We start from the raw sequence: 14082 nt of genomic DNA on the forward strand, positions 1-14082 counted from the left end.
GATAACTCCTTCACATTTTGTAGGGAGTGTTAAGGGACATTTGACTCTTCATAGTTCATGTAATGGGGCTTTTATCAGTCACATAGTTACACATATTATTTTGTATCTTCTGATCCCATTGCAGTCCCAGAATGATTTTTTGGTATGTTTTAGAGTATGGTATGAGGGAGCAAATATATTTTTTTCACGACTTTTGGTGATGACATGTTTTGAGATATTCAAGGTCAAAAGTCAAGGTCACGTGACAAAATTATATTTTTATCCAAAGGTAGGCTTGTTATATATCACTGGAAAGCTTATTCAATTCCCTGTACAATAAGCTTTATTTGAGCTTCCTAGGCAAAATAGTGGCGGAGTTACAGCACATTTAGTATAGCTAAGCGGGCTCAAAAAAGGCAATTTCTGCAAACTTTGACCTTGAATAATTTAACAATTACAAGACGCACGAGACTAAAAATTTTGTTACTAAGTTCTATGCATAGTTTCAACTCCCCAAATTTCATGAAAATCGGAGATGGTCAGGTTAAAAATTGCACATATCTGTGTTGATTTGGCATGGAATGACTCTATTGCAATTAGGATGATACCCAAATTAATGATTACAACTATACACAAATGAAATTTGGTAGGATTATTTACATTTATATATCAACATATTTTCCTTGAGAATAAAGATTGAGTTGTCACATAGTGGTTCGGATCCAGCCTCAATTAGCTTATCTGTGCATAAAGTGACTGAAAATAAAAACTAGGAAAGGAGCCTGAAGGCCTCCTGCTCCTCCATTACCCACACTGCTCATCATCATTCTTCCTAATTCTCACAATTAGCCAAAAAGTGGCATAAAGCGACTTAGGTAAGATAATTACAAAATAAGACATTCATGATTAGCGAAAGTAACAGAAATATATTGAGGAACTGACGTGTAAATCTGAGTGTTCTAAACACACTGTAATTTGAAAATCTGTGAACAAATATTGACGAAAATAATTGTAATTCCAGAAAGTGCATGTCTATTGTTCTTGTAACAATAACTTCTTGCTGGTGAGATCGCATATCCTGACAAATGTCAATGCTGTTAACATACTGAGCAATAGATTGATGGCACTATTGCTTTGTCATTCTAGTGTAAAATGGATCACTCGTTTGCACTGCAAGATGTGATTCACAGTAATTAATGACATTTTGCTGCCTCTTACACCATGGATATCCAGACAGTATGTTCCGGTGGTGGCGCAAACAAGGTATTTTCTTTTCAGGGTGCTCCAAACCAGACGTTTCTCCCCAAAATAGAGATGCAGCTCAAAAAACGTAGCTGTTAGCCATAATAGAATTTTACAGATACTGATGAAATACATTACGAACATATCTATAACCTGCGATATCGAAGTATTTATAATCTAGATTATCTGTATTTCCATGAAATAGACTCTCTTTATGAACCTCCTGCAAAGGTAAGTATTCTTGCCATTTTTTTACGCTGTTGCCACATTCAAATTTACCTCAAAATGCTGAGAGGAAATGTAGCTGTAGCATAATTCTCGCTACAACTACAGAAATTTTGTAGCTTCGCTACAGCTACAATTTTCAAAATGTAGCGCCACTACAAATTTTGTAGCTAGCTACAGTAGCAGCGCTACTGTACTATTTTTTGTCCATCCTTCGTAAATTATATATAAAGGGGTCGGCATAAGTCACTTTAACAAAAATTCATCGTAGTTGGGTACAGTGGTAAACTGACTTATGCCAACCCCTATCATCATCATCCTTTGCAGTCTCTGGCTGGGTCGGAATAGAAGTCAAGACTCCATTTTCTCCTGGTCTTCCACCACTCCTCCCTTTTCACGGTGTTCCAATCTTGTCCTCTTCACCTAACACACACCACTATCTGCTCTTTCCACAGACATCTTGGTCTCCCCCTTGGCCTTATTCCCACTCCTTGTGCATTCTAAGCTCTTACTGGCAGTCTTTCTGCATCCATCCTCTTCATGTGTCCGAACCGTCTCATCTGTCCTGAAGCTTCACCACACCCACTGTCTGTCAGATATTCTCATTCCTTATTCTATCCCTTCTAGTCTTCCCCAATATACTCCTTAAAAGTTTCATCTCCACTGCCTGCATCTTTCTTTTGTCTCTGTCATTGTCCAAGTCTCTGCTCCGTACGTAATTATTGGCACATAGTGTGTGTTATATATTACTTTCTTGCATTTCATAGGTACATCTCTGTTCCATATTAATCTTTGAATGCTTTGATATAGTCCACCACCCATTTGTCCTCTTCTGTTTACCTCATCTATTCTTCCACTTCCATCAATTATGCTTCCTAGATATTTGAAACTCTTCCGTGTTCATCTTTATTCTTGGTTCATTTCTGGCTGTTTCTTGTTGTTATTATAACCTCACTCTTTTCTGCACTGAATTTCATTCCTGCTCTTCTGATTTCCTCATTCCAAATAACAAGCTGTCTCTGTACTACTACTTCTCTGTTTCCCCATATTACTAAGTCAGTTGTATTATTTACAATTCACTTACCTTTATATTACATCACAATCCACAGGGTGGAACAATAACTGATGACAATCCAATTCAGTCTTGTATACTCAGCATGTGTTCACCTTTTGGCAGGAATAAAATTGTATGTTCTCAGAAATGGAGTAGGTGTGTATGTGCATGCTTAACGTATATCGACAGGACATAAGATTGCAAGTCGTTACACACGTGTCTACTCTGCTACCTTTAAGAAAATGATCATGAGTAGCAACTTGTTCTAATATGACCAAGGCAACAACACACTGAGTTTTGAACATTGATGTCAAAGGTGCCTAAATCACCAGACACAAGATGTCACCATGATGGGGGTTTGCTTTGAATGTTACACTGAAATTCTACAGAAAATAACTGGATATGTAAAGCTCATGAAACCTAAAATGATTTAGATATAAACAGCATGTATGAAAATAAATTATTCTTCATTTAAAGGTCATGCCAGTAACAATGCATTTCAGTGTAAGTATAGAAACTAACATGCAAAAGTAATAGCAAAAAAAATAATCTTCAATTGAGTTTTATTTAAAGCCACGATTGACATATTTACATAATTGCAGTATCTTCTGGCTTATTGATGATGGCAAGTTATTGAAGGAAAAATTAACTTTTAGCATAAAAACATATAGAACAATGTAACGCCAACTTGTGTACAGTCCACCTGATGCAACAAATTAACTTTCTGTAAAAAAATCTGTGTTTGCTGTTAACTACGAGTTCACAGCCAGCACGAGAAAAAATGTCCTTTCAAACAGAGTGAGTTTACTATACCATCCAAATTCCAACAATCTTCAACACAGGATCTGCATCTAAAGAAGCCAACTTCTCTCTCATGGTCACTCATCACATCGTCAACTCCTGGAATTGGGTGAAAAAATAAATTTGTAGTAACTTGGAAGTTTGTATCATGCAATATGTACACTAACTGAAACAAACTAAGAACAATATGTCCACAGCTAGAGATACTTGCTGACAACTGATCAATAACAAGCTAACAGTAGGGAACAACCTTTTGGCATAGGAGTAAACATATGTTCTTTACTAATTTTGACATGCTGATTTAAAATATGGTGTCTGAATTTTAGCTTGCATGTACAGCCAAAGGCTTACTATTAGTAATCAAATTGTTCTTCGCTATTTTCATTCTTTTCTATTCTGTATCTTGTGTTTTAAAAAATGGATTGCTTCTGTTGATGAGAAGCAGATGTGACTATGTCCTCTACTTATTGTCTGGACAATTCACAATTTAATTCGCCATTAGGTGTACCATTTAATTTTTACATGTGACATCACATCCAGGACCGGGATCATCTTTTTTTTTCTTTCTAGTTGTGATGTAACATTGAAGATGATCCAGCTATTGTTTATATGTATTTGGGGCAAGTGGGTCACAATAAATAACAAGGAAAGAATGAGCAAAATGCAAAACTTAATGGAGACAAGGATGTCCATCAACCATCACTTGTCATTTGTGAAAAAAAAAAAACAGATAAGAACACTACCACCACTTCCCATGAAAACTAAGTTTGATGTGGTTTTTGTTAAAGCTTTAGACCAGGTTTGAACAAGTCATGTGCTCTTGTGCAAGCTGAAAAGCACTCACTGCCCTCTTCCCAGCGTTGTCAGTGTGTGCATATTGTAAATGCCTGGGTGTAAATTTGTAATGGAATGGAATGGAATGGAATGGAATGGAATGATGAGTGGGTTTTGTGTGAATTGTTGAAAATGTATTAATTTATTTAATTCTTATGCATTTTCTTCTTTGTTGTCTTAATCTAAAGGTTCCGACAATTTCAATCATGTTGACATGAGAGGTCAAAACCAGCAAGAGAGAAAACTCCATTTTGTAAAATTTTTGTAGTTAAACTCTACAATAATTTAGCATAGCAAAATTTCGGATTCAAAAGCGGTAAATAAAATGAAATTTCGCTATTATAGCGGTGAAAAAGCAGCATATAAAATGACATTTTGGTTTCAAAAATGTGAATATAATCCCAAATTTGATTTAAAAACTGCACATTAAATCATTACCAGAATACTAAGTTTATTCCTGTATAAAGGGATCCATTTTTGCTTCTCAAATGTTTGCAGCAGAATTAATCAATTTTCCGTGAATTGCATAACTCACAGGATACTTCCAACTTAAGAAAGTGTCGCGTCTGTATATAAACCAGGGCATGAAATTTCGAGTTTGAAGTCAGTCGCCGGAATCAAGTCTTTTTGGCGACCTGGCGACCGGAAATTTTGTGCCCTGATATAAACAGTAAATTTCATGTTTAAGAGTCTATTTCGCATTTTGCGGTTCATTTCGTGACAAAACAGGGTAGAAAAATGAACCTCACACCTTTCAGAAACATGAAAAATTAACATTGCAATGTGTTATTTCACATTTCATGTTTTCGTCAAAAACGAAATATGCATGCCTCTAGTCATTACATATGAAATCACCCAATTGAAAGACAAAAAGTTGTTTCATAGTCACGGTCCAATATGACAAATATGTAATATTAGACTTATCCAAGAAATATTTCAAAAGTAACAATTTTTTTAAAATTTTCATAAATTGGGTGGACAATATGACAAAATATGTCATACCTCGGAAACTATGTGGAGTATTGTGATGATATAGGTATTCTTGGAGAGGAGGACAGTCCTAACAGAAAATAACTGTTACCACTCTTACCTGCTCAAAAAATATATTTTTTTAAAAAGAAAGTAATATATTGTGATGAAAAAGACACTCCACTTAGGGTAATTGTTGGATAGGGAATCCCAGGTTTGACCACAATGAAAATTGTTATACAGCATAATCAATACATGTTCAACATAATATTAAAAAAATCAGAAAGGTAATATTGTTCATGATAAAAATATCACAGGTTTCAGTATCAATGTATGAACCATTGCTTTCACTGGCATGCAGTTATGTTTTTGAAAAATGGCAATAAAACACGTCAAGTCTTGCTCTGTGGCCAGGTTTACCAACCATTAAGTAAAATTATACATGATGCACTAGAAAGCCAGAATACAAATATTTTATGCTAAATACAAATGTAAAGGGGTTTGGTTGATCATTGAGGGTACATTTGATAAGCGAGTTAAAAGATGCAGCACTATTTTCTTTCTTTCTTCTTATTTTTTTGCTTGATGTGCATGTTCATATGTCAAATTCAAACAATGATAATTATATCATAATATTAGATTCTATTTACAAAATATATATGCAAAACTACTCTCCAGTTACATATGAGCAAAGCTTGGAAGAACTTCTAAAGTGTTTTTTTATAGTGCTGTTTGTGTGTTTCTTGTTGTTTTTAACAAGTTTCATTGTCCTTGTTGAGAGTTCTGATTAGAAAATGAGTAGAAACACAATCCACAAAGTCCAAATAGCCTGGATATTATGTAAAATTCAAGGAGTCATTATTTTTGCAACAGCATTGTGGGTAAAAACGCAACTTGTGATTAAATAATTGCTCATTTAACTATTTTAACCCTTAGAAGTCAGGAGCATCTCAGGATGGGAACTTTTCAGGCACATGCTTTTCAAATTTGCTGCGATGTACCAAGAAAAAGAACCAATTGTAGTAGAGATGAAATTGGTTTTATTTTTAGCAGAATGACAAGGCTCTTAGCCAAGGTGAAATTTATAGTTTACCTCCCAATAATGACAATTTAAAAAAAAGGAAAAGAATATTGAAACATTAAGCAAAAAAAAAAATCATATTTGCAGGTACTGTTTTGTCATTCCAGTATGTCGTCATACCTTCACATGTATATAAATGAACAAAAAAGACACAACTGAATTATCATCTCTAGTTCTCAAGAAATTACAAGTTAATTGCTACCACATGGTGTTGGTTCAATTTCAAACCAGCTTTCCTCTCACAGGTTACAGCAAAACTCCAGTATATTTCCAATAGAGAACTTTTATATTAAGCTTTATAAATATTCTGAACTACGTTGAATTGTTGCAATTTAAGTATTGGTGTTGGTTCAAACCATAGTTATAACCTTATCCAACAATCACACTTTGATATATATGTTAAGGAGAGACAAAAATTTTACTACTTACCATAATTGCATTCACTATATCATTTTGGTTGTTTTTCAAAGCTTTAACTGCTTTTGCACGACTGACATTCGCTTGTGACATGACCAGATCTACATCCTTCTCTTCCACACCAGTCTCATCCACATCCTCCTCTTCAGACTCTTCTTGGATAGGTGCTGGGACCTGTAAGGAAAAAAAAAATAGGCATTAATGAGGCAATACTCCAAACATGAAAATACCAGTCATATTTACATACAACTTATGGATCTAATTCCAAAAATGGATGACTGCACTACAACACATTGTTAACTGCTATGGGCTCCAGTACTTCCCCTCTACTATACCCTAATGGTAGAGTGAAAACTGATTTTTTTTAAGACTTAAGTTACGTATCTCAGCACAACAAACATTGGACATTACGAGAAAGTCGCCACATTGGTATTTTCTTTATACTTCTGGATTTAGACATCAGTTCCTGATAAACTGTGCCAAGTGTAAACAAAGGATGAAAAATGGCTCACAAAACACAACAATGAGACAAGTTATTTGGTTCATTATGAAATATTTTAAAATTTATATCGGATCAAGATATCAAATCATTATTTGCAAATTTTATATCACTAGTTTATTGGTAATTTTAAAAAAAATATTGGACTACACAATAAATATATTTTGAAAATATTTTTCAAAATCCGAAACTTCTCAAATTTCGAAATTCATTTACTTTTGGCTATTGAACACTGCTTTTCTATCTCTTTAGGTTAATCTATGTGATGAATGTTGATCAGATGAAATGGGATGAAAGACCAGACTACATGTCCAGGCCGGTGATTAAACCCAACATCTTCAGTGACAAGCTTAAGAGCCAACTAATCAATGTGCATGTGGACCGAGGTGGCAGTTATGCTCCTGTTATACATTATCGGCCAAATTATTGGACTCATTGTAAAAAGAACATCATTTTCTTGTTTTGAAAGTGTTCTAACTAAATATGAGATGTATCTGGAAAGAAAGGTTACAGCCCATATAGGCTGAAAGGTGATGTTTTAAAGCATACGTTGGCAACACTGGCTTTGTCCTTCATTCTTCCACTTTCGTCTCAAGGATGTTCATCATTGTTACCTGGAGTCTAGTTCGAGTAACACGTATTGAACAATGGCTGTGCAGTTTCAGAATCCCGAAAATGTGAAGTGAGCTCAGTGATACTACGTTTTCTCGATGCAAAAGGAGAGTGCCCAGCGGAAATCCACAAAGCAATTGTTCCCGTGTATGAAAACATTATGAGTCATTACATGCCGTGAATTTGCTGCAGGCACGACCAACGTTCATGACAAACACAAGAGCGGTAGGTAGTCAACACTTCCAGCATGATGAAGAGATCAAGAATGAAATTGAAATGTTCCAGCAGCAGGCGGCAGAATTCTATGACTGTGGAATACAGAAGCTAGTACCTAGATTTAACTAGTGTTTGAACAATTCCGGAAACTATGTGGAAAAATAACTCATGTAACACTAAATAATCTCTAGTGGACATGTTGGCAAATACATTTTTTGTAATGAATACTAGCCGTTGTAACCTTTCTTTCTGGACACTCCTCGTATATTTAATGTTTGTAATAACTTTTTATAGGATTAAACTGTTTGTCTGCTTTGATATTATCTTGTTTCCCACAATTCTTTCTTTTACTGTGTCCAAAAAATAGGTGGCAGTACGATTCTTTGCACATTCACAAAAATGCCTGGAACAATACGTACATTGTACACCGTGTTATTTGTGCTATATGTTTGGTTATAACAAAGGAAACTAATAATTCTGGTTGTTGTAAGGGTGTTCTTTATTTGTACCTCTGGAGCATCATGTAATTTCATAAACCACGTGCAGTGGTTAAGTTTAGAAATAAGAGTGAAATGGAATTGTACACAAACAGTGATTAAAATGGGCTCAAAAGAGCCAAAGGTGGTCATATGAAAGTACTGACAGTACTTGATCGGTGTATACGAAACATTAAATATGTCAAATTTCTCTAGATAAAATGAGTTTATCTGTTTCAGTTTTTCAACTAATGAGTACAACAATTTGGCCAATACTGTACTAGGGGCACCGATATCTCTACGTATTATAGTCTGCAGATACCCTTCTTTCTGGGTGTTTTCACCGGACTTTTTGTTCCACTCTTTCACCTGTGAAAAGCAAGGATGGCTTGGTAGCTCAGTTGCCGAAGAAAAAGCATAGTATACCATAGGACCCATGTTCAAGTGTTGCTCGAGTCTGCATTTTTATTTTTAATTTCTACAACGTGCATCTCGTTTAATATGCTCTTGAGAATGCATTTAAACAATTATAAAAAGTGAGACACTAGATTTTTCAGGGAAAGGTTCTTATCAAAATTAATTAAATAAAAAGAGCCAGACTATGGTAAACACGATTTAGTGCTTTACGAAAGACAGTAATGAGCTTAAAATTGGGAGAGAAATGAATGAATGTTTCAAACATGGTGGAGTTTCGAGAACATCTGCACCAAGCATTCAAAAAAAATGGAATGGGTGAGTGAAAGAAGGAACATATTCCATAGGGTGTAATTTTTTGGGAAATCAAGGAAATAGTTCTGGGGCTCAAAATACTTTAGTACAGTAGAGCGTCGATTATCCGAACGTCGGTCAACCGAACTGTGTACTCGCTTGCACCTGTTACTCTCCCACCCTACCGTCCATCATCCCCCTCACTCCCAAACCAAGTTTCCCACAGTAGTCGCCGCACTGAGCCACCGCTGGCAGAACATTGCTTCTAATGGGGCCTTCATAAGGCGCTGCTGACCGGCCAAGCCGCCAGTCGCTGTGTTTCAACAATCAGCACACTTCTGTCGGTTTGGCACTGGCTGTAGAAGTAGCGGCAGTATCAAAGCTGTTCACAGCAACAGCTGCGCCAGCTTAGAGTTGAGGCGTGCCGCTCCGTGCAGTTTGAAGGATTGCGTGCCCCCAAGAAGAGCTTCTCACGGTGCAAACAGTAACCTTCTGTTCTGTTACGACCACTTGTGTGCTGCTGCGTGAAGAAGTGAACTTGACGATACAAAATGCTTAAACGTAAACGTGTTGTCCTTTCTATGAGGGACAAGTACGAGATTATTAAAAGGTTAGAAGGTGAATCTGCAACCACTTTATCCAATGAGTACAAGGTGGGGAAAAGTTGCCTTTGTACGTTACTTTGTAATACTTAAAGAGATGCCTGTTTTTATGAATAAATTTACTGTACAGTACTTCTTTTTGGCAAATAAACATGTACAGTTCGATTATCCGAACAAACCAGTTTTCCGAACACCCATGTCCCCCAATTACTTCGGATAATCGACGCTCTACTGTATCTAGAAAACTTTCTATTGTGAAATTATAATACAAAGTGCTTGACAATAATTCTAAAGCAATACTTTCTGTAAATTGTTCAAACATAAATAGACACAGTCATAAAAACATTGTGGAAAGTTTTCCTTTTGGTTCTCACTTGAACGTAGCAAACAATAAATGCAGTTTTTAAATATTACACCCCAGTTATTATTTGATTTAATATTACTATGAATGCAAGATAAGCGTTCCAACCAAATAAAATGTTAACATTAAGAATTCTCAATAAATTTTAACATTAAGAATTCTCAATAAATTTTACGTAACACAGCATTTTCTTCAAATAGTGGTGATCCTGCAACATGAACGTAATGAATTGAAAAGTATTCTTTCTACAGCACTGCTAGTCACTATCAGAATGTTCATCATATGCAGACAGCATGGATGTAGGCCATGATAAAATAATGTCGTAAAACTTTTTGCAGTCGCCTGGTACTTAATGCACAATTTTAGCCATCCTCCATTTCTTTTCTTTTTAGTTTTTTAAAATTATTACTGCTTATTGGAACTTTCCCACCATAAACATTAGTAACAGCAAGCACAATCGCACTTCTTTTGAATACTTCTCATACTGCAGTCTATAAACTCGTGTGCACATATAGTTTTTCTTCTTTTTTACATGAGATGTCTGTACTTACTCATTTGAAACACTTCTCTACTTTGCAAGCTTTTAGTACTCTTCTTAAACAGAGTAGGCCACCATTGCTTACAGTTGATTATTAGTTGATTTACAACACTTTTTACTTCAAATGTTGGCTGCTTCTTTTCGGTGCTGAAAGCTAAAAGGCAAACATTCCAGGAATGTTTTCCTTCTTCCCCTCAATGATATTCTCTACTGACTATTACTACGAGCTGATAGGGAGAATGTTTGCTTTCTGTGTCAGTTGATGCAACTTAGCTTAAGTATAAAAAAAAAATGGCTATCTCAGCTCAAAATGACCAAAATGTGGAATCTTTACCTTCTTTCTCTCACCCATTGAAATGATAAGTCTATTTTTGGCCAATAACATATATTTTCTCTCTCCACTGCTCAGTTAACTTCATATAGCCCCCATAGGAGGTATATTGTGAGTACAGCATGGGAATGCAAAGTCCTTGAAACTGAAAATGCTGAAAAAGTTAACATACAGTGTTGCCACATTCACTTAAATTCCTTAAACCTGGAAGATTGGAGATATCTGACAGAAGGTTCATCTATGCAACTTGAAAACTGTAACCAATTCGGACTTCTTCATGTCCATTTTCTTAGCAACCTTAATTTAGCAAAGATTGACTACTGGTTTCAGACATAAATTGCCTGTAGAGCACTGATTTCAACTTCAGTGTCGAAGGTGCTTCTTACACCCCTTCTTTTAATCTTTAAGTAAGAATTTTAGGTAAGGGGATATTTCCTTGTATGCACTGAAGGGTGCAAAATGGCCATATATGTTGATGCACCCAACAATTGGTAAGGACATCAGAAATGGTAAATTCCCTGTTTAGTCAAGATAAATTCTTTTACAGGAAAAAAAGTAAAAAACTTATGTGAGTGAGTATAATGGTTGCAGACTACGCTTCGCTTCTTCAGGTCTCTTTTCGGTATATAAAATACTTCGTCATATAAGTAAAAAATCCAGGATTAGGTAAAAGAGGGTGATGGGATATGGAATTTAAAAATACATGAAGTTAAAAATGCCATGGAGGCTAAGAGATAATTCGAAAAGACCGGTGTGCTCATACTACCATATAGAATGAAAGACTACTGTAGCGTACCCAGATTAGATATAGGTAGCGTACGAATGCTACATCCCCTCCAATGAGAACTCCACAGATTCCGACGCAGCGCGGGTCACTTCCGGCGTGACATGGAATTTAACAGACTCTTCACTATTTTTTCCCCCACCGTTTAAACAAGTGAATCCAGGCTTCATTCAAGTTACCGTCATCCCTATTTAGTTTTTTCCCCCCTATCAACACAAATATTTGCAGCCTCGTGAACGTTCATATCAGGTTGTTTATGAACTCTTTCATGTTTTAGAACATGAACATGTTTTAGAATTTAATCATAAGGTTAGAAAAAGAGAAGTTGGAATCTGTGGAGTTCTCATTGGAGGGGATGTAGCATTCGTATGCTACCTATATATCTACAGAGGCTGTTCAGCGTATATTTGACCAAACGCAATTCCTTCCCCCTGCACTCAGGATGAACTCGCCCAACCTTGGTCGGGCGTGTTTGTCAGTGTAGTGTGTGAGCTGTAAAAGAGTGGTTGTGTTTTCTCACTGGGCCAAAAAAATTGCACCGAAACTGAGCCGCTTTTGAGAGGAGTGCGTTGTATAACTTTTCCAAGTGTTTGCGTTCTTTTGCTTGGCTGAAAATGCTGCCAAAACTGAGTCGCTTTTGGGAAGGTTATGTTGTAGCCCTATATGACGCAGTGTCTCAATGATCAGGAAGTAGTGTAAGAGCAAGGATTGTGACGTTAGTTTGACTTTATTCAAGAATGTAATCAGCAAGTATAAGGATTGCATGGCCCCAGCATTCGGTTCTCCAACTAAGGGGGTGAGAATACGACCGTGCACACAAGCCACCACCAGTATGCATGCGAAACTTCGCAGAATGGCCATGCAAGAGAATCCAACGACCCAAAGACAGATGGCGAATTATCTAAATATGTTTTTGGAAACTGTTAACCGCACTTTGCAGCTGCATACTGGTGGTGGCTTGTGTGCACGGCAGTGTTTTCGTCCCCTTTGTTGGAGAACCGAATGCTGGCCATGCAATCCTTATACTTGCTGATTACATTCTTGAATAAAGTCAAACTAACGTCACAATCCTTGCTCTTACACTACTTCCTGATCATTGACACACTGAACTTAGCATCATAAAGGGCTACAACATAACCTTCCAAAAGCTACTCAGTTTTGGCAGCATTTTCGGCCAAGCGAGAAAACTAAACACTTGGAAAGTTATACAACGCACTCCTCCCAAAAGCTGCTCAGTTTGGGCGGGATTTTTGGCCCAGTGAGAAAACACAACCACTCTTTTACAGCTCACACACTACACTGACAAACATGCCCAACCAAGGTTGAGTAAGTTTATTCTGAGTGCAGGGGGAAGGAATCGCATTTGGTCAAATATACACTGAACAGCCTCTGTAATCTGTGTACGCTACAGTAGTCTTTCATTCTATATGGTAGTATGGGCACACCGGTCTTTTCGAATTATCTCTTAGCCTCCATGGCATTTTTAACTTCATGTGTTTTTAAATTCCATATCCCATCACCCTCTTTTACCTAATCCTGGATTTTTTACTTATATGACGAAGTATTTTATATAATGAAAAGAGACCTGAAGAAGCAAAGCATAGTCTGCAACCATTATACTCTTCACGTAAGTTTTTTACTTTTTTTTTACTGTAAAAGAATATATTTAGTGAGTAAACGCACAGATTTCCAAAATGTTCATCAAGACAAACAATTCACCCTTTCACTGCAATTATATAACTTGTTGAGAAGGAAAAAACAATGTGCTGATGCATTTTTAAATAATAATAAAGTATGCAGGAGACTTACTGTGGTGCTGCCACCAGCTTCAGCTGCAGGAGAAACCTCAGGAGCCTTGAACTTCTCTGCGGCAGCCACCTGAGCTTGCTGACTGAGATCTTCTATCTGGAAAGTTAACATTTCAATCATTAATTCTGTGTGTTCATAAAACACATCCTGCAATAGAAACCATTATAAGGTATTGGTCACATGAACATATGAAACAATTCAACTTCAAGCAAATATACAAGCAACAATTTGGGCAACTTTACATATTCAAATAGATGTGGCAAAGTACAAAACAATACAACAGATTAATACTCCCACTTATCCATGAAACTTATTTTTGTGTGTTCTGCCACTTTTAGTGGCCACTGCTACCATGCTAACAGGAAATAGTGCTAACGTTACCTTCTTTTAGTGTTAATTTGCTACCATGCATTTCATTTTCCAAAATATGAATATAACAACTTACATTAAAGGTTAAAGAGAGTATATTTAGTTATCAAGGATATGTAGAAACAGCTAACAAGGAAAGGTATAAACACATTCATAGAGCTCCAAAAAAGAAAAA

General features: G+C 36.3%; 1 protein-coding gene across 4 annotated transcripts in view; it reads right to left on the minus strand.

The window, feature by feature from the left end:
• Positions 1-3046: 3046 nt before the first annotated feature.
• Positions 3047-14082, minus strand: part of Nacalpha (nascent polypeptide associated complex protein alpha subunit) — a 283299-nt gene continuing 272263 nt past the window's right edge. For all 4 annotated transcript variants that reach the window (XM_083142296.1, XM_083142287.1, XM_083142315.1 and 1 more), the window contains 3 exons: positions 13539-13634; positions 6615-6776; positions 3047-3400 (listed from right to left, as the gene is read on the minus strand). In XM_083142296.1, coding sequence (XP_082998422.1) covers positions 3386-3400; positions 6615-6776; positions 13539-13634 — 273 coding nt within the window. In that variant the 3' untranslated portion in view covers positions 3047-3385. The remainder of the gene's footprint in view (positions 3401-6614; positions 6777-13538; positions 13635-14082) is intronic.

Source organism: Lepisma saccharinum, chromosome 1, assembly GCF_977018435.1.
Source record: "Lepisma saccharinum chromosome 1, izLepSacc3.1, whole genome shotgun sequence".
Taxonomy (NCBI): domain Eukaryota; kingdom Metazoa; phylum Arthropoda; class Insecta; order Zygentoma; family Lepismatidae; genus Lepisma; species Lepisma saccharinum.